General features: G+C 39.6%; 1 protein-coding gene across 10 annotated transcripts in view; it reads left to right on the top strand.

The window, feature by feature from the left end:
• The window catches only part of ppfia2 (PTPRF interacting protein alpha 2), a 185529-nt gene that overhangs the window by 134003 nt on the left and 25265 nt on the right, over window positions 1–26261 (top strand). For all 10 annotated transcript variants that reach the window (XM_026146853.1, XM_026146854.1, XM_026146857.1 and 7 more), the window contains 11 exons: window positions 445–546; window positions 5699–5863; window positions 7253–7327; window positions 13716–13826; window positions 17076–17297; window positions 18783–18929; window positions 22310–22444; window positions 23129–23212; window positions 25173–25304; window positions 25423–25485; window positions 25845–25936. In XM_026146853.1, the coding sequence (XP_026002638.1) occupies window positions 445–546; window positions 5699–5863; window positions 7253–7327; window positions 13716–13826; window positions 17076–17297; window positions 18783–18929; window positions 22310–22444; window positions 23129–23212; window positions 25173–25304; window positions 25423–25485; window positions 25845–25936 (1328 nt within the window). The remainder of the gene's footprint in view (window positions 1–444; window positions 547–5698; window positions 5864–7252; window positions 7328–13715; window positions 13827–17075; window positions 17298–18782; window positions 18930–22309; window positions 22445–23128; window positions 23213–25172; window positions 25305–25422; window positions 25486–25844; window positions 25937–26261) is intronic.

Here is a 26261-nt window from a genome sequence, read left to right as displayed (position 1 = left end):
TAGACCAGAATGACAAGGACAAAGGTTTTGAAGCCTTCCCAAGCGACAGCCTCCCCTTCTGAAGATTGTTTATGATAGCTGTAGATCTGTAGGTATAGCTCAGAATCCCTCTGAGAGATTCTGAATCAAAAGTGTGTTTAAGAAAACAAGAGCACCAGAAGACTGTATGTGTTTTGGGTCTGGAGGAGGACTGGCAGTTTGCTCAGGCTGTAATTGTAAATGTAGTTGAGCCAGAGCAAATATCTTTTGTCAGTATCCATCTGCAGAAAACCGAGACAAAGAGCAAAGCTGATGTTCTGGCAAAAAAACAAGGCTTTGAAGAATAGTTGTGGTAATTGTTCTCACTGATTGGATTTCATTCGTCGTCCACTACATGCAGCCAGCAGCAGCTGTATCCCAAGTATTGTGTGATGCTTACCCGTCTCTGTCTTTTCTCTTGCTTAGGAGTTTGCAGCACTGACCAAGGAGCTGAACGCCTGCAGGGAACAGCTGCTGGAGAAAGAGGAAGAGATATCTGAGCTCAAAGCCGAGAGGAACAACACCAGGGTGAGGACAGCATCCTTATACATCTTTATTAAACTTTCCTTACTTAACTTATTTTAATATGACCATTGGAATTCAGTAGTTCTGAGCAATAAGAACAAACAAAACTGATGTTTGGACATTTTAAACCAGAAATGAAGCTGCTTCTGCATTTCATACTCAATCCTTTTTTTATGCATTCCACAAGTTGCTCTCAAGTTTTCCCAAAAAACCTGCTGGACACTGCGATAGGCAGCATCCAGAGGAAGATTAAGCTATCTGGTGGCTACGGTTTTAAGGCTGCAAAAGCACTGAAGCAACCATGCACACTGTCTATTTCCTGTGCCCAGGCACACCTCATTAGCTCTCCACATTCTGCCTGAAAATTGTTCCACTTACTTCACATGGATGGCTGCTCAACAGTAAAACTAAGTCCAAATGGTACTGATGCCCTGCAGTGTCCAGTTCAAAGAATTTGGTGTGGGGGAGGGGCAGGTAAAAAAAAACATTAGAGGATCAGCTGAAGTCCAGTATCTTCAATAAAAAACATTGCCTTTTTAAAGCACACTCTGCTGTTGATAGATAAGACTCTGCTTTCCATCCCAATGCTGATGAAGTGTGTATTTGCAGTCTTGCAATATCTTCCTCTGGTGGAGACAGAAGATTTTAGCACAGCACTGATGGAAAATTACAGAAAAAAGGGAGGTGAGGTGCAAGAAAGGAGGACAGACAAAAGTCATTTTCACTCTCGCACTTTATTATCACCTCAAATTCTCCAACAGGCAATTACTAAGCAAATTTTAATTAAGCTTGGTTTTGTCACTGGTTATAATTAAATCTTGGAAGACATGTACAGGCAGTCATTTGACGTGGGAACCTGCAACATCATGTGATGAGTATGGGATTGGTCTTATTGGCTGTGGGTTAAGCATCACAGTCTTTGATATGTGATGAAGATCTAGAGTTTTCAAACTTTTGAGGGGCCAAGACTAACTAACATTCATAACTGATTGCTTTCGTGTGTTTTAACTGATAAATTTTCAAATCACCAGCTACAACTTAGGGGATTAGTGTACTATCTGTTTTATCGCAGGCATAGTTGTGCACTTTGCTCATAGTTTTACAGAGTTACCAGAATGGAAATCAAACATAATTAAGCAACTAAACTCAAACTAACTAACTAGTATGTTAGGTCTCATTCACTAAAGCCTAGAGACCAGTTAATGACCATCTCACAACCACTAGTCGCTAGCAGAGAAAATGTGTAGACCCTTAGTGAGTGAGCGGCTGCTGGAGGTTGCTCACTCAAACTAGGTGAAATCAGTCGCCAAAAGGGTGCTGCACCGAAACCATGATTGCTTTGGTTTCAAGCAGACTGCCAACAGTTTGCATGTGAGATGCAGACTTGTCTGCAAACACTCACCGTTTTCCTCTGTTAGCTGAAAGTTGGAAACGTTTGGGGCAAATCGGAAAAAGAGAAAGTCGTGCCTTACCACTTCAACCAAAACACTTCAAAAGCCACAACTTTTACTTTGTAGATCAAAGTTCTCTGTTGCCTGTTCGCCTCACACGTTTCACTTTTACTACTGCTTGGTGAGTAGTTTTCAGGTATTTGCAGTAGATACTGACTAATATAAGATTTTTGCAAGTAATACCGATATTTATTGATTAAAAACTCGGATATATCGGATGAAGCACAAGTTTGAAGGATATGTGTAACAACATTTCATCTTTACTTTTTAAATTTTCATTTTTTGGCAAGTTAAAAATCCAGATATCAATATATTTGCAAGTAGCTGATATCTACTCATATCAGTTAAGCTCAAGCTCTAGTTTACAGTCAATTCAGTGTCTGCGCTGCAAACTGTGTGCGATCATGGCGACCTGTTACTTATTAAAGCAATCACAAGGGGAGCGGGGTCACTTATCGCCACCACACCAATAAAAGTACTCTGAATTTATATTTTTAGGTGGGGCTTATTTGTTTTGTAAAAGGGTTCATGCTAATCAAAAATTATCAGTTTTCATCAGCTTAAAATTTTCATTATGTAATAATTATGCTATTTAATTACTTTGAGCATTTGAGTTCAAATGCCACTGAAATTCTTTGTGTTATAAAACCTTTTAAACATTGTCCTTTACATCTGTTTTATATTGATAAATCCAAATTGCAGTTTTAAGCATGTAAATTCCACACATGCGCTTTTACAAAAGGATCATTTAATTCAATCTACACCATGAACAAGCTGGCTAGCATCATGGTTTGTTTGCTTGAAACTAAGAAAGCGTGACTCAGATCTGGTCTTCTGTTGCTGCTCTTACTCAGTTTGGCCTCGAACCGTAACTTGACAACGTGGTCTGGCTCAAATATTTCTCTATGCCGGCCAGTTAGCTAGCTGGCTAACAAGCCAAGCTCTGCAGCAGCAGAACAGTCTGTTGTACCCCGAGTGAAGTGAGTGATTTCATGACAGATTTACGTGATGTCTCACAGTCGCATCAGAGTAGCTGTTGGCACAAAGATAATGTGAGTAATGGACCCAATATGCCTGCTTCATTGGCATAAAAGATCCTTGTCTAGATATGCACTTTTCAATGTCATGCCACATTTTAGGATTTACAACAACTCATTTTGTGCACCACTTAGCCGTGGGTCACGGACCCCACTTTCGGCAGCTGATGTAGAGACAGAGACAGAAAAACAAGATCGGATAAATAATGAAAATATTTACTGAACGAGATTGGAAATGGGGTGCTGTTGAGTAAACACTGACTTCCTGATTGAATCAACAGTAGGCATTTTGTTGAGTGTGCAGGATTATATATGTAGACATGATGGATGTTGATGGATCTCTCAGGGACACTTGAATCAGAGAGACAAATGAAGAGACTACACTCATACAGCAGTGCTCTGCAGGGGTCTTCTTTTCACTGCAAGTTTTCATTGTTCGACTCTTACACCTCACTCCTGCAGAGATTCTGATCACTTCTGCCTGCTCCAGTGTTTTCTATTGAAAATATATCTTTAGGATCCTGCAGACATCCCCCCATAAAAAAGGAATCAAACGTTTTTATGGATTTTGCTGCTTTTGGTTTGTTTTGTCAGGTGTGTTTGACATTAAAATGAGTCAGAATGCTATTGATTATTTCTGTTACTTTATTTGGAACCATATATTGAAGAATATCATATTCTAAGCTAGCACTCTTGTCTTTTTACATTTACATTTTGGGAAATTCAGTTAGATGAAAAGATCGATCCTGTTCTAAATGTTGGACTACTGGCGCTGCACAGTAGTCAGTATACTCAGTTGGCACAAAAAGGAAATTTTGAAAAGGATCTATTGACTTTGGCTAGTGGTAGCCAAATTTACTTGAAACTTTAAGATAACAAAAGTTCATAATATAAACTTTGTAATACTTCATTAAAAGTAAGAAGGCATCTACAGCACGATTATTACTTCTGTAATCTGTAATCATGCTCCAGAACTACTTTTGGCAGCCATGGCTGTAAGGTGTTCAGGCCTGCAAAGTGATCCCAAATCACCATCCACCACCGTGCTTGACATATTTGCAGATGTTTGTGAAAACTGTCTTTTTGACATGACTGTATATAAAAATTAAAAGTCAAACCAGAAGTGCTATTGGCACAAAGATTAAGACTACAAGGAGCCTTAAATCTGCATTCTTTTAAATAGCCAGCGGGGCATAACACAAAAACATTGGGAAATTACCTTTTGGCTTTCTTCATCTATCATGTTAGTAAAAGCTTTCTGAGGAGTTTATACTCTCAAACTCTAGTTTCAAACTTTGCTGACCACAGCGTGAGCTTAGTTTACTAAATTATGGTCCCATTTAGAATTTAAAAAAATTAAAAAACTAATAAAATTAAAAAAGAAAAAAAATCTTGTTACTTGTTACAGTTATGCTTGAGGGCTAGCTGCCTCAGTATTGGCAATTTTAAGGAGTTTTCATGGTTACTCATGTTTATCTGTTTGCCACAATTGGTGCTATGTAGCCTATGGAAGAATCTTTTCAGATCTATGTTAATAATTTAGCCTATTTTTACTTCAGCAGAGATGTCAGTGGTATTTTGACTTAATAACAATGGTTTACACTTGGAATACACTTGCAATGGAATACACTTACACCAGCTAACTATGTTAGGTAGTCTCAGATGGAGATGTTTGGACAGTTAAAGGTATGGTGGGAATATAACCAGTAAGGTCAGAAAGAGCACACAGATCATTCTGAGCTGTAACTTTAGCCTATAACCAGATCATTATCTCGAGGCTATATTATTATTGCCCTGGACGACATCAGAGAGGGAAAGAAGTGTCACGATCTGCCTCACTAGGGGAAATGAAATGAAAGCAGACGATCCTACACTGATCTCACAGTGGAACCTGAGCAGGCTACAGTAACAAATAACGTTTTATCTCTGCTGAATAACACACATGATTGTTTACTCCCCGTTTTTGTTGTGTAGTTGCCTTTTGTTTAGCCTGCCTCCAAGCTCCGCATTTCTTCTCTGTCTTTGTGTAGCACTCTGCTGGCTGTTGACTTGACAAGTTACCTCGCAACATAGATTACACTTTTGTGTGTTTTTGTTGAAAGGACAGCGTTGCCTTTGCAGTTATCTGCCCCCTTTTTTATATATACATTGTTCGCACAGTTACATTGATGAGGCGTTGCAAGAATACAAAGCAAACTTTTCTTACTGGAAAACATTCTCTCCAGTGATTCTGAACTTTTATACCATAATTTGGTAATAACTCACAACAGTTTATGAGAATGTAAATAGTGATTATGGCCATTTTAATTAGTAAAAAAAATTTGATGATACTAAGAATAATAATAGATGTTGGTCACATACCAAGCCACCAAACCACTTTTGTTGCAATTTTTTCTTTTTTCCCAAAGGACTCAGTCTCTGTAAGTAATCGCCTTTGTTGCATGTATATAATGTTTTTTTGATAGTCATGTTTGATTTTTGAAACATTTTTTGAGCCTGATCAAGCACACTTGAAATCATTCCTCTAGCACTTGTAGAAAAAAACCCATAAATAGAATAAGAACAAGAGCCGTGGCTTTCTGTGTTCTCAGAATGTTCATATTTTGGATTCTTCAGCAGTTCTCAGAGTTGATAATAACATTGATTTCTCCTATTTCTTCCCTTTAGTTACTGCTGGAACATCTTGAGTGCCTGGTGTCCAGACACGAGCGGTCACTTCGTATGACTGTGGTCAAGAGGCAGGCTCAGTCTCCTTCAGGGGTCTCCAGTGAAGTCGAAGTTCTTAAAGCACTCAAATCCTTGTTTGAACACCATAAAGCCCTAGATGAGAAGGTAAGGTTGTCAGAATATATACATTAAATGTGTAACTGTTGGCTTTTTTCAGTTTTACCAAATTTAATGTGTTTGACTTTAATGTGTTGTTTTGATTCGGTTGTATGTCCCTTCTCTGTTGTATTATTATTAATTACTTGTGTGTTTTATATTATTATTGGAGACAAATACATGTATTTTTGTTTATTCTGGATCAGTCACATGTTATTTACATTTAAAATTCTTTTTTGGTTTTCATAAATGCACAAGTAATTAGTGGGTTTGTGAAAAGTGTAGCTGACGATTAAAAAAAATGATTTGAAAAATTAGGTTTAATGTGTTATATTTCTGCAGTGTGGTGTCATTAGTCATGTCAAAGGCAAGCTGAGTGAGTATTAGCACAGTGTGGAGGTGAAGTAACCAGTTGGCTAGCTAGCTGCAGGAGCTAACCAGGAAAAAAACCTCAGCTACACATACTACAGATCTAGAAAGAAAATAAAAGCCATCAGGAAAAAATGTTTTGCATTGTTACTTTTGAGTCACCTATACTGTATGTATTCTTTCTCCCCAAAACATTATGTTTAATTTTAAATGTTAAACATATTTGTAATAACTTATTAGTTGTGCTTTGCTGGATTCAGATTTGGCTCCACCCCCTAATTATCATATTATAGTATATTATAATGTATATGGATAGATAAAACATTTAAGACCAGATGATACTAACAGTGCTTTATTTTCCTTTTGTGTGATTTCATGCTATCATTTTCTAGTTTTAAGCCTTTACATGTCGCACTCAGTGTTTCTCCTCACATCCCGCTGATTTATGACCTTAGCCTCCTGTGTAATATCAGCACTCCCCCTGTAATCCATTCATCCCCCCCCCCGAAAGCCAACATTCATAACACATGTCCAACGTCCACATTGTTTAAGGTAATATAAGCTCAGGCAAATGGGGTCCCGTGTTGGAACAATATCCCAGAGTGGACACAGAGGATCAGCCTCTTCTCATATCTGGTGCACACTCACAATGTGTTGCAAGTAATTGTTCCATCACAGCCATGATGAACCTAAAAGAGACAAAGGGAGAAGTGTAGAAGGGGAATCTCCTCTCCGCAAATGGTGCTTTTAAAGCAGTAAGAGCCGTATAATGCTACTTTGAAGCCCCAGCAAAGTGGTGTTGTAAGGCTAAGGGAGGAAAAGAGGATAGCACCTTCTGATGTGTTAACCCTTGCTTTCCTGGACTGGGATTTTAACAGCGGTGAGAGAGGAAGCTAATGATTGCGTTTTTCAGCTTGGCTCTTTTAAGATCAGTCCATCCCAGTGGAATTAAGTGCAGTGAAGGCTTATAACAGTGCCCATGACAAAGGATCTACAGACAGATTGTGATTCATGTTTTGTGATTTTCAGGTAAGAGAGAGACTACGAGTGTCACTGGAGAGGGTGTCTGCCTTGGAGGAGGAGCTCACAGCAGCCAATCAGGAGGTAATAACCACCACACTCACCAGTAACTACATTAACTGCTTGCTAATGCAGATGTCTTATAAGCAACCAAATGCTTTTAGGCATATGAAAGAAATGTGATGAAAGTGACTTTGAATGTGGCAGATGGGCCAACCTGAGTATTTCAACTGCAGATCTACAAGAATTTTCACACACAACAGTCTCAAGGGTTTACCTCTCTGGGCAGAAATGCTAGAGGAGAATGGCTAGACTAAAAAGTCGGAACCTTATGTTGAAATTTAAAGCAAAAGACCACAGGGGTTCCAATGCAGTGCTAACAAGCTGTGACTAATGGCCACGGTGTAGAATAATGAATATTGTGATATTTTTAAACACACTTTTTGTTGTTTGTGTTGTCAGATAATGCATCATCAGTGATTATGGATTAAAACTAGAATGAATGGGCTGAAATTCCTGGAACCTCAGACTATGGTTTGTTGGTTGTTTTCATACCAATGCATAGTGTCTGACTTGAGGTAGATTATTAGCTTTCTTCATCAAAGGAACACTTAGTAGCATATAGACGAATGGGACAAAGAAAAATTATATTCTTTAATAAGGAATTAAAGACTTTGGCTATTTTATTAATCCTTTGCATAAAAGGCATCAGGAAAAGCAAGCATTTCTAATTTGGAAAACAAATACTATTGTTTCATTTAAGTCATTCCCATCAGACAAATGCATGTCTGTACTGCTTTTTAAGGATTCTGCAAACATGCTCAGTAAACATAATTTTGAACATGCAGAGTTAATGTGATGAACAAGCATTTTTATTTATTCCAATTGCAATGTTTTTTACTCAACCCATCCAATCTTTAAGCATCTAAACCTAAAAAACGACTTAATGTCAAAGTAAAAACCGAGTAAAAACTAACTTCAAAGCACAAAGTTTCCACATGGGAAACTTTGGTCTATAAAATTGTGACTTACTTAATTTTATAGCACTTAAATTCATCTGCATCTTAAAAATCACTGCTGGTGTATGAAGTCACAGACGATGACAAGCAATCTGTCCGATGCCAACAGTGAAGAGAAATATTTCACACTTTGAGATGGGAATGTGCTGAAATAACAGAAAATATATGCTGTTCATGTATTAAACATGTAGATACTATTTATATATACATGCAGTATCTCAAGACTTGTGTTGAGTTGCATATTCCGAACAAACATAACATATATACAGGAACATATACTACTTGTTTACGTGGATGCAAACCTAATACATACTGTGATGTGTCCTGAATTTTGTATCTGCTCTGAAACCCAGAAACATTTACGGTACCTCGACAGGCTTCACTCTACCTCAGCTTATCAGTGGCTGCGGCGAAGCACTGACAGTACATCGGCCACTGTTTCCTTGGTGGCCTTTCCGTCTTCACCTCCTAGTTCGGGCTAGAGTAGGATTTGCACTGCAGATGGTCCTGTTCCAGCTGAGGAAAAACCCTCAGGCTGCCACTTCACAGCCTGTCAGACATGCCAGCCTGACACTCGGGCCTGGCGTAAAAGTCACTAAAAGGAAGAGAAGAAGAAAAAGATGGGAATGAAAAGCAATAGGGGGAATGGTTGGGAGGCGTGTGGCGTGGGTGGAGGGACAGACGGAGATCTAGTGTGAGAGGAGAGAGAGGGGGTAAGGATGGAAAAAAAAGGCATAGACAGGCAGAAGACACAAATAGACATGGCAGGTGGGATGCAGAGGCAGGTCGTGTGTGGAGGTATGTGTATTAATGAGAGTGCAGGGCTCCACTTGGTCAGAGCACCTCTGAAAGAAACCGAAGGACAGAAAAAGTGAAGCTGTAATGATATGTTTTGATGGCGAGTAAAGTCGCTAGGGGTCAAAACCCAAGATTTGATAGTGTGCGATCTACCAGACAAGGAGAGAATTGTAGAAAAGATTGAAAACTTAAAAAAGTAAACCTAAAGGCCAGCGGTACCTAAATTCTTCTCTTTTTCTCTTTGACAGTTTTTCCTGAAGTCTTGTTTTTTAACTGCAGAAACTCTGACAGACATCTCAGCAGCACCTTGAAATATTTCTCACATCACACTTCCAAGCTTATAAAGACCATACAGTATTTCTGTGTGGCTGTCCCTCTCTAATGGTTAACACAACACTTGTCAGAGCTGCGGACAGATGAGTGATTAGACCTTGAGGTGATGGAGGGTGGAGGTGGTGGTGGAGAGGATGGTTAAACCGGCTTTGCCGAATAAAAATGTCCACGCTTAAGAGGCTCCAGGGAGGCAGGCGGATCCGTGAGCCCGCAAACTGGTAATTGATTTGAGATGGAGGTCTATTATGAGTCCCATTTCCCTCCAGGAATTTAGACAATGTGTCCATGCTTGAAGAAATCAGCAGCCTTTAACCTCATGCAGTCACAGGTGTTTAAGTGGCCCCACACTGATTGCTGCTAGTGATTGCAGTTCTATCTGTGGAGCATTTTGGTATCTATCTGAGGATGAATTGTTGCTTACCAATTATTTGATGTTAATCAAAACAGACATATTTTTAAGACACTGTTAAATTCCCAAAGGTAGCTCAATAGCTCATTTGAATCTATCACAACCATACAAGATCAAGGCAGATAAAATAATATGTATCAAATATTATTTTATGCAGTCATACCAGATTCTTAGCAACTCAACCCTAGTTACACGTGGTGATTGACCATTTGTAACTTTCAGAGGCTTAAAATGAAATTGACTAATGAGCTATTTTATGGTCATGTGAAGTCTGTTCCTTCATTATTGTTGAAGGAACAGGGAACATTATTTGGCAAAGTATGCAAATGATGGCCCCGCCCCTCCCTGAGCCTGGTTCTGCCAGAGGTTTCTGCCTGTTAAAAGGGAGTTTTTCCTTCCCACTGTCGCCAAAGTGCTTGCTCATAGGGGGTCATTTGATTGTTGGGTTTTTCTCTGTATATATTATTGTAGGGTCTACCTTACAATATAAAGCGCCTTGAGGCGACTGTTGTTGTGATTTGGCGCTATATAAATAAAATTGAATTGAAAGAAATTGATTTGATTTCAAGTGTTGCATTTTGTGTTTTTTTTTTTTGTCTTTTTTTTGGATAGGAGGAGCTCCTAAAGAATGTTGATGCAAGTGAAAGAGGCTAAAAAAACAAAATAACCTTAATGAGTAGTGAGTAGCCAAAATCAACAATCTGGCGCATTCTTAATAAGTGGAACTCAATTGGCTAGCTCTGCAACACCAACACCTTTATGAATGTAAAGGACAGTTTACAACAAGGTCTAAATAACAGGTTGCAACAACAAGCCAGATTAGACAACAAAATTAATTGATCAGAAGTATACCACATCATCTGTCTAATATGGTAGAGATAATGTTGTGAGGCGGGCATGTATGATAGTGGAACTACCACTAGTGTTTATAGGTGATGTGACTGCTGATAGAAGTATGGATTCTGAAGTGTACAGGGCTATACTCTCTCTGCTAATATTCGACCAGATGCTGCAAAACTGAGTAGACAGCACTTCTTAGTGCAAATGGATAATGGCCTGAAGCATACTGGAAAAGCAACCCAAGCGTTTCTTAAGGCAAAGAAATGGGATTATTTTCAATAGCCAATAGAGTCATTTGAATCAGTTTTTAACAATTTAAAGCAGCTTTAATGGTGTGGTAATATAAGATTTGATAATCGGATGTATAGAAAGGTAACATCTGACCCATGAGCCGATGTGGGCTAGCACTGAGGTCCTTACAGGCTGAGCTTGATCCAAACCAGCACTATGCTCAGTAGGAGAAATACTCTGTTCACGGTTTTTCAAATAAAAGCTGGCAGAAAAGGTTGAGAATGGCAACAGCAGTACTTTTTTTCTTGCTTTTGCAAAAAAAAAGACTGACCTAATTCTTTTGGGATTTTGTAAAAGAAAGAAAACTAATACATGAAATGAAATCTCCTTTGACCTATGTGTGGTCATGCATTTTTCCCCAGGTGTGTGATTGATTCTATTTTAAGTGCATTGCACCAAACTTGCTTTTCCCCAAATCTCACCTTGACGTCATCAATCTTTCATACTCTAAGAGCAACCTGTGACACCCGTGGACACACACACTCACACATAGCCATTCTTATTTCACTCCTTCCCATTTTCCTCCAATTTCTACTTCATCAGACATTCCTGTCAACACAGAGCCCAGAAGTGCTAAAGGAAGATAAGGAAATTGTGATGCTGCGTTGTAAAAGAAGCTCCACTCGTCCTTGTGTCCCTCGTCACCCTTTTCATTTTGCATCTGGCAAACTTCTCTCTGTCTTCTTTCATTTCAGCGATGGAGATGCATCAGTAGCGCCCCATTCATCAATTGTGCCTTTATGTCATGGGTGGCGTTGGTGTTTGATCTCTGAGATGGAGAAATTACAGACAATCTCAAAATAATGGTACTGGAACATACGGAGGCATAATTATGCCCTCATTAAAAATAATGAACAGAAGATGCTTTGTAGACAGAGTGCAGCAGAAAAGAAGAAGCCAAGCTGCTGCTGGCAAAGTTGAGTGTGAAGGAAACCCTGTCTGTGGAAGGTGGGAGATAATCTTCTGTTCTCACTCGCAACTTTAAAGAGGTCCCGACATTAACTACGACTCGTGTCCAGGTGTCAATGAGGGCAGGTTGGGATCTGAGTTTAAACTGGATCATGTCAAAGTCACTTGATTGCATTGTTTGTTTTATCGACAGCGGTTTCATTGATTGTCCTCGGGCTCCTCTTGCTGTTCCGATCACAACAAATGTCTGTTGCGGAAAGAGAGAAAAAAGACGATTTTAAAGCATCGCAATTTGTTTTCAACGGCGACGATCACTCAGCATTTCCATTCTCAAACTGTAATTATTTATTAGAATGATTAGTAATGGTAGTTGGATTGTCATAAATGATGGTGCTGGCTGCTTGGAAATCCTGATCGAATCATCCATAAAGAGAAGGACAAAAAGGAACATGCATGATTTGAGAGTCCTACATGGTTCAGAGATTAAAGCTTTTCTGAAGCTTCCGAGTACTCATAGAGGAGAACCAGCATGATGCAGCTTTAATCACATCACGCTATCAGCATGCCTCATGTACTGTAGTAATTGTTGGGGGGGGGGGGGTTTGTTAGGAGCTCCTCCTTTTTTGTTCGTGTAGAGAATAACTGTAAAACTATTTTAGTGCTAGAGTTGTCTTTCTGGTGGTTATTTACTTTTTAGGGGAGGTTTCAGAGATTGAGACCAGTGGACAGTGGTGTAACTTTGACTGCTTCTGTCTGCAAAAATAAACGGAACACAGTGTACCAAGCTTATTGTTGAAATAAAAGCAGACAGTCTTTTCACATTTTGAACAAATCTCCAGGTTGGCCAAATTCATTTTGAACAGGAGCACAATAGCACACAGAAATATCATCACCAGTGCTATTTTAACATCCCTCACAGTTTGCAGACTGACTTTGTGGCTTTTCTTAGTTTTCCATTGCAGAGAGGAGCATTGAGGATCTGCCCTGTTTCAGTTTTACTTTCAGAGCCAGGACTGCGTGTGTTGGCTTGTATTTCTTACTCTGTTTTGACTTTCTTTTCTCAGGGGAATCATTAATTCATACATTTCTTAAAGCTGCACTGTGTTTACTTTGGTGCAGCTGGCCTATGTTCGACCTCAATAAAAGATTGATGCATTCGCAACACGTTATTTTCGTATTCACCTTAGTGCTAGTGTAGGATACACGGAGAAAGTCTTAGAAGAAGTTATCCATTCTGCTAGTTAATATTTAGTGGCCTACCTGGGACGAATGAATGGCTGCTCTCCATAAGCATTAGGCTCTGGAAAGAAGTACTTCAAGAAGTACTGTGAACTAGTAGGCAGCAGGTACACTGTCAACCTCTCTCTCTCTTGAAGTGAGTGATAATCATATGTTGTCAGTCAAAGCCAAACCAGAATGTTATTGTTGTCAGACACCCCTGTGACAGGGTTAAGGCTTCAGGATGGCTGATGGTGGGGAAATAAAGCACTTGGTTTGCAAAACTCAATAAACACAAGGTTTCCATGAATGTTGGTTAAAGTAATGTTCCAAAATTCCTATGCAGTGTGATATACTGTAATTTACTAGCGTTGCATAAGAGAGGGAAAATGATTAGTTAACCAAGGATTGCAATTATGTGTGGTTGTGGTTTTATCCTCATCGTGTGTGCAAACAAGAGGCTCATTCAAGAGGCTTCGCTAAAAGCTAAAAGTTCTAAAGCCACACTGAGGAAGATGCCAGCCTTAAAATTGAGTTTTGTTTTTTCGTCTCACACAAACTGTGTTGCTGTGTGCAGGCAAGTGTGTGCGGAGGGGGTTTTTTGTTGTATTTTTATTTTTTTTTACTTCTAACCCCATATTTTTGTGTCCCACAGATTGTGGCCTTACGGGAACAGAATGCTCACATCCAGAGGAAAGTGGCATCAGGTGAGGGAGGAGAGGACATTTTGGAGGGCAGTGAAGCTCAACAGAAGGTCCATGGCAAGGTGAGCTCCCTTGATTTAAATATGGGTGGAAAAAATGGTCAAAATTATGTGTGGATCTATAATAACTACACTACACTTTAATAGTCTGTACATTATGGCAATATTTGCACTTGTTGTTTTTGATTAAGATATAGTTTATTCTAAAAATGTGCATAGTATTATGTATGTATATATTAAATATACTTACTGTGGCGGTCATACAGTAACCCGGATGTTTTCCATTTCAAAATAAAAGCACTACCAATCAGTATTTTGTCTACAACCCTGCTGTGGTGGCGTTACACAAATAATTCCTGTACATTTAGTTCCCCCTGCTGTATTGGCATTTTGACTTTAAAGTATTGCAGCGACTATCACATGGTTTTGATCATACATTTATTTACCTCTGCAGGCATTCTGAAGGAGTTAGGCGAAAACTCCCGCTGTGATCTCACCCCCTGCCATTATGCAGGAGCACACATGGACATCCATAGCTGAATACAAATTTCCTTTTGATTATTATTTTAACAGCATAGGTGTAGGTGTAGGTGTAGATTACGCTGATGCCTTTTTATGTCAGAAGCACGCGAGCCCAAAATGATGCACCTTAAAGGCAAACGCAGATGCAGGATTTTTACTTTTTTTTTTTTTTTTTTTTTTTTTATACATGCAGACAGCAGCAGAGGATACCTGGGTAGATCAATGGAGACGTTATTACTTGGCTGGTCTGCTGGGGAACAAGGGTTTGGGGGATGGGAGGTGGTGGTGGTGGGGGATTGGGAGTAAAGAGATGAAGAGCGTGTGAGTTTGAGGGATGTGATAATGAGGAGACAGCCATCATCTGCTCTGTTTTGTGTAGATAAAATAAGAGAGTATGAACATGTGTTGTTTGGCACATTTGTTTTGTGATACGGTGAAGAAAGAACACTAACCTTGCAGTAATGGTGAGGGTCAGTTATTCAGCATGACTGTAGTCAGAGTGACTGACAGAGATGTAGAAGGAACTGTCAGGAAGGGGACAATGGCAAAACCTGCCCACCGGATTCTTTCATTCATATATATATATATATATATATATATATATATATATATATATATATATATATATATATATCTTGGTTTGTCACTCCATCAGTTTTTGCACCACTGAATTACAGACCACCTCTTCTGTAACTGAAGGGACAGATCTGTCTTTTAGGTTTCATGTCATAGGTTTTATCTAATTTCTTAATGACGTGACTTTCAAATGCTGCTTATCTGCTGTAGACGGTGTTTTAGCCCTGTCACTTTAAGCTAATAGCTTTTTGAGAATCACCTTGTTGGTACAAGAATATTTTGTCTGACAAACTGCATCATCTTTGGGATTTTTTGTATATTCAACTAAAGAAATAGGAACAAATGATGTGTTTTTGCAACAGGCTGCTAGTACTAACGTGCCTAGATGCAATTAAAATGTGGTTATTTGCTTATTTGTCTGTTATGTGTAGTTCATCTGTTTAGTAAGGTGCTTTTTTATGTTTAGATAATTCATTAGGCAGCGTTAAGTGGCCTAATAAACAAAAACATTCCTCTTAGTGAAAAAGCATCTTATGTTCAAAGAAGAAACTTTGAAAGACCTTAAGAAAGTTTGGAGAACTATTGCTCAAGGCCAACATTAGTTCTCAGAGCAAAATATAAAGAATTGAGGGGCATCTCAAGACTATCTGTCCATCTATCCATGCAGGCATGAATGAGAGCAGTTGTTTCATAGCCAAACTTAACCATTTTTAAAGGTCATTCAGAGTTAAAAAGCAATACACCCCTTTGAAATGTTGGGTAACTCTTATTAACATTGTCCCTTTAAACTATCCTGGTCCTAAATGGTACAAATCTGTGAAACAAGCCCATCGATGGAAACCCCAGATACAAAGAGGGACAGCTGAGCCATTTGGCAATAAAGAAGATATAAAATTCTTTTATGAGCATGGCCCACTGCTGGCATGCTCGTATTAAAATCACTGGTGTGATTTAGTGGATCCTGTTCCTTGCTCAAGTGAATCATTGATCACAGGCAGCAGACAGAGAGGCCCAATTAGGTTTGTCCTCACAGATGGATGGCCAAAGATGGGCAGCTGTGCCTCACAATACAGCAGGAAGACAGAGGAAGATGGAGAATGAAGAGATCAGTTTCCCTCAATCCTCTCATTCACCTTACTGTAACTCAATTGAGCATAAAAGCAAGATTTGTTTTTTTAAACTATGCATGTTTGTTATTTAGCACCGATAATAAGGTTGTTTTCCTCTGTTGTTCTTGCCCCTAAACTCTTTTGTAAGCTGAATCTCTGCGGTATCCTCCTCATTAATCTACCTCATGCAGAGACCAGGAGAGCTGTACGGAGTGGAAACCTTGCAAATCTAATCAGATTACTTATGCAAGTGTCAAAACAATTTCTCCAGCAGAGTCTGGTGTGATTCAGTCTTTGTGACCATCCAGAATCAAAGCAGGGGAAGAACCAAAGCCGTGAGCTCCTGAACTTGAATTTATTAGAATGCAAATGTATGTCATTCTCAAAAGCAGACATGGTATCTGAAGTGGAAGCATGGCTGATTTCTCAGGGCCCACTTGAATACACGACAGGAAGATGAGGCATGACAGGAAATCAGAAAATTGCTTTGCACCATTGTTCATTTTTACTCTCGATAGTGTGTTTATTTTCCTGCATTCAAAGCTCAAACTTCTATTTTTGATTTAGGTACTGGGGTTCTTACTAGGTTAACACTTGAAAAAAGAAAGAAAATATAATCACTTGTTATCGCGATTATTGTGGGGCAAGTGTGCATTCTGAATGGACTTACAAGACACGTTTCAGGATTCGGGATATAATTTAACATCCAAAAGATTTATTTCAACTGCAAGGAAAAAGTTCTAGTTAGAATGTTAACTTAAAAGAAAGAAAGAATTTTTTTACTTTGATTAGCCACAACATTAACAACCAATTTCCAAATCCTGTACTAACCCTCACTTGTCAGTGATCTTATTACTACTTTATTATTACCTTATTACCTATATACCACAAGCCTCACTTAATTTGTGAGTTTTAAAAGACGTCATGCAAGGGAATTCATTTTTAAAAAAGCTCTTAAATTCTTTTTAAAGTACACTAAAAGTTAGAAATCATCCCCAAACATCCCTTGGCAAATTTTGTGCTTCATGACGCATACATATTTTTGGATAATTTTCCCTTTTCATATGTTGACCTCTTACTCCACGTCCCCCTCTTTCCCCTCCAGCGTCTGTCCAATGGCTCTCTGGAGCCGGCCCATGAGGCGAGTCAGGTGGTCGAGCTGCAGGACCTGCTGGAGAAGCAGAACTACGAGTTGGCCCAGATGAAGGAGCGCATGTCCTCCCTCTCCTCCCGGGTTTCCGAGGTGGAGCAGGAGCTCGAGACCGCCCGCAAGGACCTCATCAAGTCAGAGGAGATGAACAACAAGTACCAGAGGGACATCAAAGAGGTCACAGCACAGAAACTGAGCACAGGGGGAAGCATACACACACACACACATATTCGCATGGGGATAACAGTTGCAAGAGAAACATCAAAGACAGCGAGCAGTGGTCTAAAAACAGCTTCTATTTGCATATGCTCTCACACTCTCCCCAGCTCTTTATTACTCCGTCTTTTTCTCACATAAAAACATGCACATTGACTTGTGAACGTATAAGGTCTTTCATAATGCCTTCATCGGGTGAAGTGAGTTAAGTGAAGAGTCCTTGAAAAAATATCTAAATATACACTTCAGATAAACACTTCTCTAGGCCTCAAACTAACACTTAATGTTAAATAAATAACTAACCATTTGTATTTCTTGAACGGGTTCAAGACTGTTGATGCATGAAGCACAAAAAAGAGCCAGTTGTGTCCAAAACTGGCAGTTAAGATCCAAATAATAGTCCTATTTATTATATGTCTGTGCAAGGTTAATATCAGTGAAGTGGGCTGGATATGAACATAAGCTGATGCCCCTGTCGCCTGGGGATGAAATTGCTATTGATTTCTAACGATGTGGGCAGAGGCAGTTATCGTGGGCTGACAAACATGGCCTTATCAGGCCAATCGTGTTTTATTACCCTGCAATGCCTTCTCTTACAGCAGCAGTTTATTTAGTGTTCTAAGAATAACTGTTATTATTTGTATGGTTTGGAAACAATGGGTGCTACCGCAAGTTTGTGTCTGAAGCAATTCTCCATGGAGGAAATTAAGTCTGAGAAATTCCATGATAATGTTGCCTCTGTTCATGACAGCAGCGCATGTTTGTATTTTATGAGGCTTTATTTGTTATTAACTTTTGTGCACATTCTAGGGATAAAAGTTTGATTTTGCAGACTTGCAGTCTGCTTTCTGTGTGCATTCCAGGAAGTGGTTGAAGAATCTCTAATTCAATTCCGTTCACTTCAGTTTTACTTACTCAGTGCCAATTAACAATAATGGTGAGCTCAAGGTTCTTTATATTGTAAAGTAAAGACCCTGCAATATCTGTATATCTGCAATATCCATCCATTCACTGTCTGCTGCTTATCCTGGCCTAAGTAGAGACACCCAGACTCCTTTACTTCTTCCAGGAAAAACTGATGACATTTCTTCACCGTATACTGGGTCTAGTCTGAGATCCAGTATACGGTGAAGAAATGTCATCAGTTTTTCCTCCTGGTAGGACATGTCTAAAAACCTTATTTAGAAGGTGCCCAGGAGACATCCTAGTCATCCCTGAACCACGTCAGCTGTCTCTCAGTGTTTCGATGTGGAAGCTTAGTGGCTCTAGGTGCTGAATGCCCAAGCACCCTGTCACTTAAGGGAGGGTCCAGACACCCTATGGAGTTTTCATCTGGTGCTGATATTAAAGTAATGTACAAATTCCATGTGTGCAAAGCAGCAGGAGAAAATATTACACCCAAAGTTGATGTTATATTAAGTCTTTTTTTTGTGTGTCTCTATACAGGCCATGTGTCAGAAAGAAGACATGGAGGAACGGATTGTCACGCTGGAGAAACGTTACCTGAGTGCCCAAAGAGAAGCCACCTCTGTGCATGACATCAATGACAAACTGGAGAACGAGTTGGCCAATAAGGAGGCATTCCTCAGACAGGTCTGTAAAGTCCACTCCAGGGTTAGTGTGAGCCATGTAATCACATTAATCAGCTCTCTGGGATTACTATTTTCTTCCAAAAAATGGGTCCAGATGGCAGCTGCAGTGCACGATTCATTACTGTATCATCAGTCGTATTTTTCTTACTGGATTCAGAAAAGAATCAGCCAGGAAAAATGTGTAAGATGGTTCCTGTCAGTTAACATAGTCCTTTGAGCAGTTCCACAGAGGTCTGGCATTGAGAAAACCTCTTCACATCGTGGTAGATAATGTAAGAGGAAATTACTACTGGGGAAGAAATTTTATAAATGTTTACTTTGTGCAGATGCACATGGCTCACATGTGATTTCTTCATAATTGACATAATGCTGCAGAATATGGTCAAGCGATTGTACAGATTTACTCTCCTTTCAATTATTCTTTGTGATTCATTGCAGCCAATTAGATAAATTGCATGGCCATAGAAGATCTAGTGGCATTTTTATGAGTAAAGGCTTAAACACTGTCTGGGCTCTGGAAGAATAGAAAGAATTTCTGATATGAGTAGAAGTAATTAGAGTGACACCATCAGTCCCTGTTTGGATTTACTGTGTGGAAAGTTATTTAGACACTAATTTATATTTTAGTTATAATTCTCAACAATTTTCTTTAGCATAATGTTTACTTTAGACATGTACATCACAACTACAGTGACTATTTAAAACAATTGTGAAATCCCCTAGACCAGTTAATCTGGGGGTACCTTAGAGACGAGACATCACCTGGTGATCACTGGTCATGAGGGAAAATATATATTTTCCGCAACCAGATATAAGTGGTTACTGGTTGTCGCCAAGGAAATGTGGTCACAAAGACGACGTTGCTCCATGTGATTGCTTTGGTTGCAATTTCATGCCAGCAACTACCAGAAACAATTCGACAGATTGGAGAATACACATTTTTTCATAGCAGATGAAAGTTGCCGGCGTCTGCCTGATCAGTCTCTCGTCCTGCATGGGCTTTAGCCATGAGTTTCAAAGCGACTGGCAACCATTTCCACCACATTTTTCATTTGCAACTGGCGGTTGCCATTTAGTCACTAACTGATCTCTGGGCATGTGTGACTAAGCCTAACCTGAAACAAATACAATTTAAAATCTAAAACCTGAACAAATTTGAGAAGAAAATTTAACTGTTGACTAAAAGTAAAAGAGCAATAGAGAGAGACAGTCAAAACAAAGAAATAAGAAAATATATTTAGATGAAAGCAAAAAATGGCACAGTGGGTTATTAGAAAAGCTAATAGTATGAAATATGTTAAAACTGTCTGCTAAACATATAAAACATTGAAATGGTTAGCTCACAGTGTAAGTACATGAAATTGTGATATAAAATCATGACAAAAGATCAAAATAATTGAAACAGCTAAAATTCTGAAACCAGGTGGAAATTATTAGCTAAAACTTTAACTGTTGAATTTGTTAGCTAAACGTACTGGATAAACAGTTAAAAAAGCTAGCTAAAAAACAGATTTAAAAAAGTAGTTTTAACTAAAGATATAAACTGTTTGAATGGCTGAAATAAAAACTCAATACTTGGCACTAAACTAGTAAGAGTGTTTGCTAATCATAAGTATATAGTTAACAGAATGTAATCGCTAAAAGTAAATGGTAAGCTAATTTCATCCTGCCAGATGATTACATAGGGTGGGGGTTGTTAACCTTTGCTAGCCAGTCATTTTTCACTCAGGAAATGTGTATGAAGCCACAACTTAAGAAGAAACCACTTATGTATTTACAGCCATGATGTTTACAAGGGAAAGGGTCTATGCAAGGGGTATGCTTGAACCCTAAAGGTTTTTTTAAATGAACTCCTGCTACCATACATAAACAGACTTTTTTGGTAAATATATGCACAAAGTTTCACTTGCTATTGTACTGGGCTCTGGCTGCTGATGTCTGAAGATTACTTGGTATAGAGACATGAAGGGATGAGAAGAAATGGCAAGCAAAATGGCAAAAAGGATGGGTAGTAGGATACCTAGGGAGGATATAATAAACAAAAACAAACTGTCATGTTTCCCCTGTGTCATCTCAAGCACGTGGGATGGCGATATGGGTTGAGGCAGAAAATATCACTGACACACAAAACAAAGTATACTTGGCCTGCTAGAGTCTAATTATTGCACGCTGAGCTGCCAGGCCCGGAGCTTCGGGGACCAGAGCATCTGTCGCCGATGGCAAAGGCTGCCAAGCCAGTCCTTAAATAAGTCTTAAAACTGATCCCAAGCTAGTGAGGGAGAAAATTCTTACTGTCCAATGGGGAAGCAAGTCACTTGTTTCCAGTTTCATTTAATGCTAAGTTTGAGTTCCATCTTAATGATAGCAAGTACCAGCTGAATGCCTAATCAGGATCTGCATCAGCTGTCTATAAGTTGCCAGTGTCACTCTTGGCAGTGCAGACTCTGACTCTGCTATTCTAAAGAAGAGATGAGGCACACTGCCAGAGTGTGCCTCATCTCTGAAAGACAAACATTTGTGATTCTATTTTCTAACAGGCAATTATGCTCTGCTGACACTGAATAGGAAGAAGGAAGAGAATCACATTTATAGAGTTCATTTTCGTTATACTCTGTTAACAAGGACAGCATTGGAACACACTGAAAACTCTTTCATTCAAATAGTGTAGTGTTCTAATAATCTGCTCATACTTTAATTTGTCATTGCTAGGGTTTGTTGTTATTGCAAGAAAAACACTATTCTGGATTTCTTTTCTGGATGATGTATGGTCAAAGCATTGGAAGGTAATTTATTGAATAAATCTCCTGTGTAATCATTTATCATTCTTTCTTTCAGCATTAAGCATTCCTGCAAATTTATTGGCTTCAAGGCAATAAGTTAGAACCCAGATTTAAGCTAAGTGCAGATCCTTAGTTGGTTTAGAGTGTTTAAATTTATTTCAGTGGTTGTGTCTCAGGAAGTAGAGCAGGTCATCAGGAGGTTGGTGGTTTAATCTCTGGCTGGTCCAATTCGCATCCAAAGTATCTGTGTGCAGGATACAGAACCCCAGGTTGCTCACAGATGCATCCATTGGAATTTGAATGTGTGTGAATGTTAAATAGAAACCACTTACATGTCGATGCAGTGCTACTGTGAATGTAACATGTTGTATAGAGTGCTCAAGTAGAATAGATAAGCGCTATATAAGAACCAGTTCAGTACATTAACTTTGACTGTCGGCTAATGTCACTCTTTTCCTCACAACGTGCACATTTATATTTTTTGTTTACTTTTGGCTGCAATCCCTCCACAAAATCTGCAGGAAGCCAGATACAAAATCTCATAAGTCTCGTTGTTCAACTATCAGCTAATGTTTTTGCTGTCTGTGGTGTTTGAGTGCAGATGGAGGAGAAGAACAGACAACTACAGGAGAGGTTGGAGCTTGCAGAACAGAAACTCCAGCAGACCATGAGGAAGGCTGAGACACTCCCGGAGGTTGAGGCCGAACTAGCCCAGAGGATAGCAGCTCTCACCAAGGTAAGCGCACACGTTTGTACATATTGTACATTAACACACATGCTGTTGACGTATTCCCACAGATGCCCTCGTTTTTTTTTCTGTACATTTGTGTAAGTGTCCACGTGGTGTCATGACGTTTCAACATGTTCCTCTCCTCTTCCTCGGCCACATAGTCTGACTCCAGCTCCTCTTCCTCTCCTGATGATTATCACTTTGTAATGGAAGCTAAACTCCAAGACATGAACTCCATTCTTAGGAAGGTAGTTCCACAGGGCATCACAGCTATTGCCAACTCCAATAGAGAACAGATATCATTCATTTATCTTATTAGTGTTTTGTGGCGGGCGTGTTTACTGGGATTCTGCTCTGGCTGTTCTACCACCATGGGACAGCTGCATGGCACTTCTGGCTGGAGCTCATACTTGGCAGTGCTGGAGCAGCTCTCTTCCTCTTTCATTCTGTCCTTTGGTGGCCTTGTTCTCCATCTTTCTCCTTGTCACTGTTTGTTTCAATCAGCTGTCTTTCCAGTTACGCTTTAAAACATAGATATCCATCTTTGAGTTTGGGGTAGAAGCTTTGGCTTGTGTTGTCGCCACCATTTTTCTTTGTTGGCCCTTAGGCTGTCAAGCACACAGATCATCGTGGCCTCTCTTTTTTCTTTTTTTTTTTGTCCTGTCTGTGCTGTCTGTGATCCAACTGTAGGCGGAAGAGCGTCACGGGAGCATTGAGGAGCGAATGAGGCACTTGGAATGCCAGCTGGAGGAGAAGAACCAGGAGCTGCTGAGGGTGAGTCACTGCGGAGGCGTTGTGCCAAGCAGCGTTAACCAGGCAGCCACTTCTGCATGAGCAAGACAGCTTGAAGCGACTGCAACTGATGGCACACTGTCTGATTTGTCACCAATGAAGCTTGACCAAATGGGTGTTTCACGTACTCTGCTGATATAATGGTTTGCAAAATACTCACAAATGATGCAAATGAGTAATTCTAAAAGACGTTAGTGTTTTCACGTCACACTTTAGTGTATGATAGCAAATTCAAGCGAGAATGCTGCCTGTATGAAGATGTTTAACCTCATGAGTTATTTTCAAAGTTTTTTTGTTGTTGTTTTCCTTATTTGAAAAATGCAATAGTGGGCAATCTTTCCAACAGCAGTCATATAGTACAGAGAAAACCCCAACAGTCAAATGACCCCTTTGAGAAAGCACTTGGCAACAGTGGGAAGGAGAAACTCCTTTTTAATAGGAAGAAACCTCCAGCAGAGCCAGGTTCAGGGAGGGGCAGCCGTCTGCCATGACTAGCCGGTGGTGATGGGAGGGAGAAAGGATAAAAGATACACTGTGGATGGGAGCCAGAAATTGATAATAGCTAATGATTAAATGCAGTGGTGTATAAATATATAGTGAGTGAAAAAGAAACACTCCCAGTGCATCATAGGAATCCCCCAGCAGCTTAGGCCTTTTGCAGGGAGGATCACCTGATGCAGCCCTAATGATGTTCTTTATCGAAAATAAAAGTTTTAAGCCTAATCTTAGAAGTGGAGAGGGTATCTGTCTCCCGAATTCAAATTGGAAGCTAATTCCACAGAAGAGGGCCTGAAAGCTGAAGGCTCTGCCTCCCATTCTACTTTTAAATATCCTACGAACCAGCAGCTTGAGAACAAAGTGCTCTGCTGGGTTCATAAGGTACTATGAGGTCTTTAAGATAACATGGGGCCTGATTATTTAAGACCTTGTATGTGAGGAGAAGGATTTTCTATTAAATATTTTATTTAACAGGGAGTCAAGAAAAGCCATTATGGGAGAAATAGCTGTGTATTATTCAGCATGTAAAAAATAAATATAAAAATGAGGAGGCTTAATCAGATTTCAATTTGACCAATCTCCCACTCAGTGTCCTCTTCTCATGCACTATTGCATTGCTTCCAGTACTGCTGTTAATTTTAGATTGTCACTTGGAATTCCCGTACTGATCGCGGCACTCCACTCATGTGTCAAACTAATCCAACTTTCATCCGGATACAGTAATACTCCCTGGTGAGGTCTCCAGCAATAACCCAGGGACCAAACAGCAGTTTTCAGTGGAACTGTTGCTCAGTGGCCAAGCCTGAAGCTAGTGCATAAGGTCAGAAGGCCAACAAGGAGTATACTCGTCCTTTGTGTCGACATTCACGGGTTTGTGCATTCTGGATTTGTCCTCGAGGCTGTCAATGCAGAGTTCTGCTGTAGCATCCTGAGGCATTTATCAGAGAACATGTGTGACCTTGTTCTATTGTGCGCAGAAACAAGCCAACGCCATCTTTAGTCGCCACCAGCCCCACTCACCAGATTTCACTCCCTGTGATTATTTTTTTTCTCTAAAATAAAGAAAATTATGTGGCTGTTCAGACACAGAAGCGGGGATCCAGTGCGCAAGTGGTCAGAATCAGACCTCAGAGAGAGATCTAAAGTGCAGCCACACTAGAAGCATAGTAATTTCTTTGAGGTAATCTTTACTGAAATGTGGTGCTTGGGGTTCATTTACATAATCACATAATTTATGATACACTACACTGATTTGTCGAAGTGTTGTCCTCATATAAAGTTCTGATTTTAAACTAAAAATAGAATAGCTGTAAAGGCCATGCAATTAGTTATTGTAGTTCCTGCTGAGAGGCTTTCATCACATCAGAAACAATTTAGACTGATGTCTTATTCTCATACAAATGTGCTTGTTTTGTGTTGGTTTATCTGTATTTTTCTCCTTCAGGCTCGGCAGAGGGAAAAGATGAATGAAGAGCACAATAAGAGACTCTCAGACACAGTGGACAGACTCCTCACTGAGTCCAACGAGCGACTTCAGCTCCACCTGAAGGAGAGAATGGCAGCTCTCGAAGAGAAGGTTAAAAACGCCTGACACGTCAATGGAAACCTGTCAATATCAATTGCATCAAGGTCATTAAAAGATGTATTTTTCTCACTTCTTTACTCCCCCCCCCCCCCCCCCCTTTTCTTTGCAGAATATGCTAATCCAAGACTCGGAAACTTACAGAAAACAGTACGAGGAGTCAATCCAAGAAAAAGTAGGTTGTAGAGATCGAGAAATGATTACCTCCTGTTTCAAAATGTCTACATTTTACATGAGCTTAGTGTAATAATTGACTTTTGAGTACAGCAATAATGAGTTTGGTTATTGGCACTAGTTAAATTTTTTATAAACCTTCAATATTGAAAAGCTCCTGCAAGGGATAGAATAATAAGGAGGCTACTGAAAACAGTAGAAATTACAACTGTCACCTACTCAGACCTGTAAATGTAATCAGCTCCACATGCTGCAGCCATGTCACTAGTATGACTAGTGGAATAAAGGGGTAGGATAATCATTTCATTTTTTGGGCATGTAATATCACAGACAATGATGTAGAGAAATTGTTTTGTCCAGTCGCAGCTGGCAGAGGATATTGAGAAACTGAGATCGGAGCTCGACCAATTCAGATTGAGGGCAGGCTCCCTCACAGAACCCACGCTGTCACGGTAGGTCGGTTTTCTGTGTGTGTGTGTGTGTGAGTGTATCCGGATGTAAGACGCAGTTTGTAACGTATCTCCACATGTATATACTGCATCAGTTGCTGCTTTTGGACCACCATATTGGACAGGGGGAGAAATAGGCTTCCTCTTTTTCTTGTCTTTCACAATAAAAGCCTACAGTTGCTTTAATAGCAATCTTTGACACATTCCAGGAGCCAAATAAAATCATCTTTGGTTTTAATCACTGTTGAAAAGATTTTTTTTTCCCCTTAATAAATAACATTTTTCTTGTTTTTATTTGAGAATGATTAATTTATATCACTAATTAAAT

Source organism: Astatotilapia calliptera, chromosome 17 (assembly GCF_900246225.1).
Source record: "Astatotilapia calliptera chromosome 17, fAstCal1.2, whole genome shotgun sequence".
NCBI lineage: Eukaryota > Metazoa > Chordata > Actinopteri > Cichliformes > Cichlidae > Astatotilapia > Astatotilapia calliptera.
Note: the sequence above shows the minus strand (reverse complement) of the source record. Positions and strands in the feature narration are given on the sequence as shown.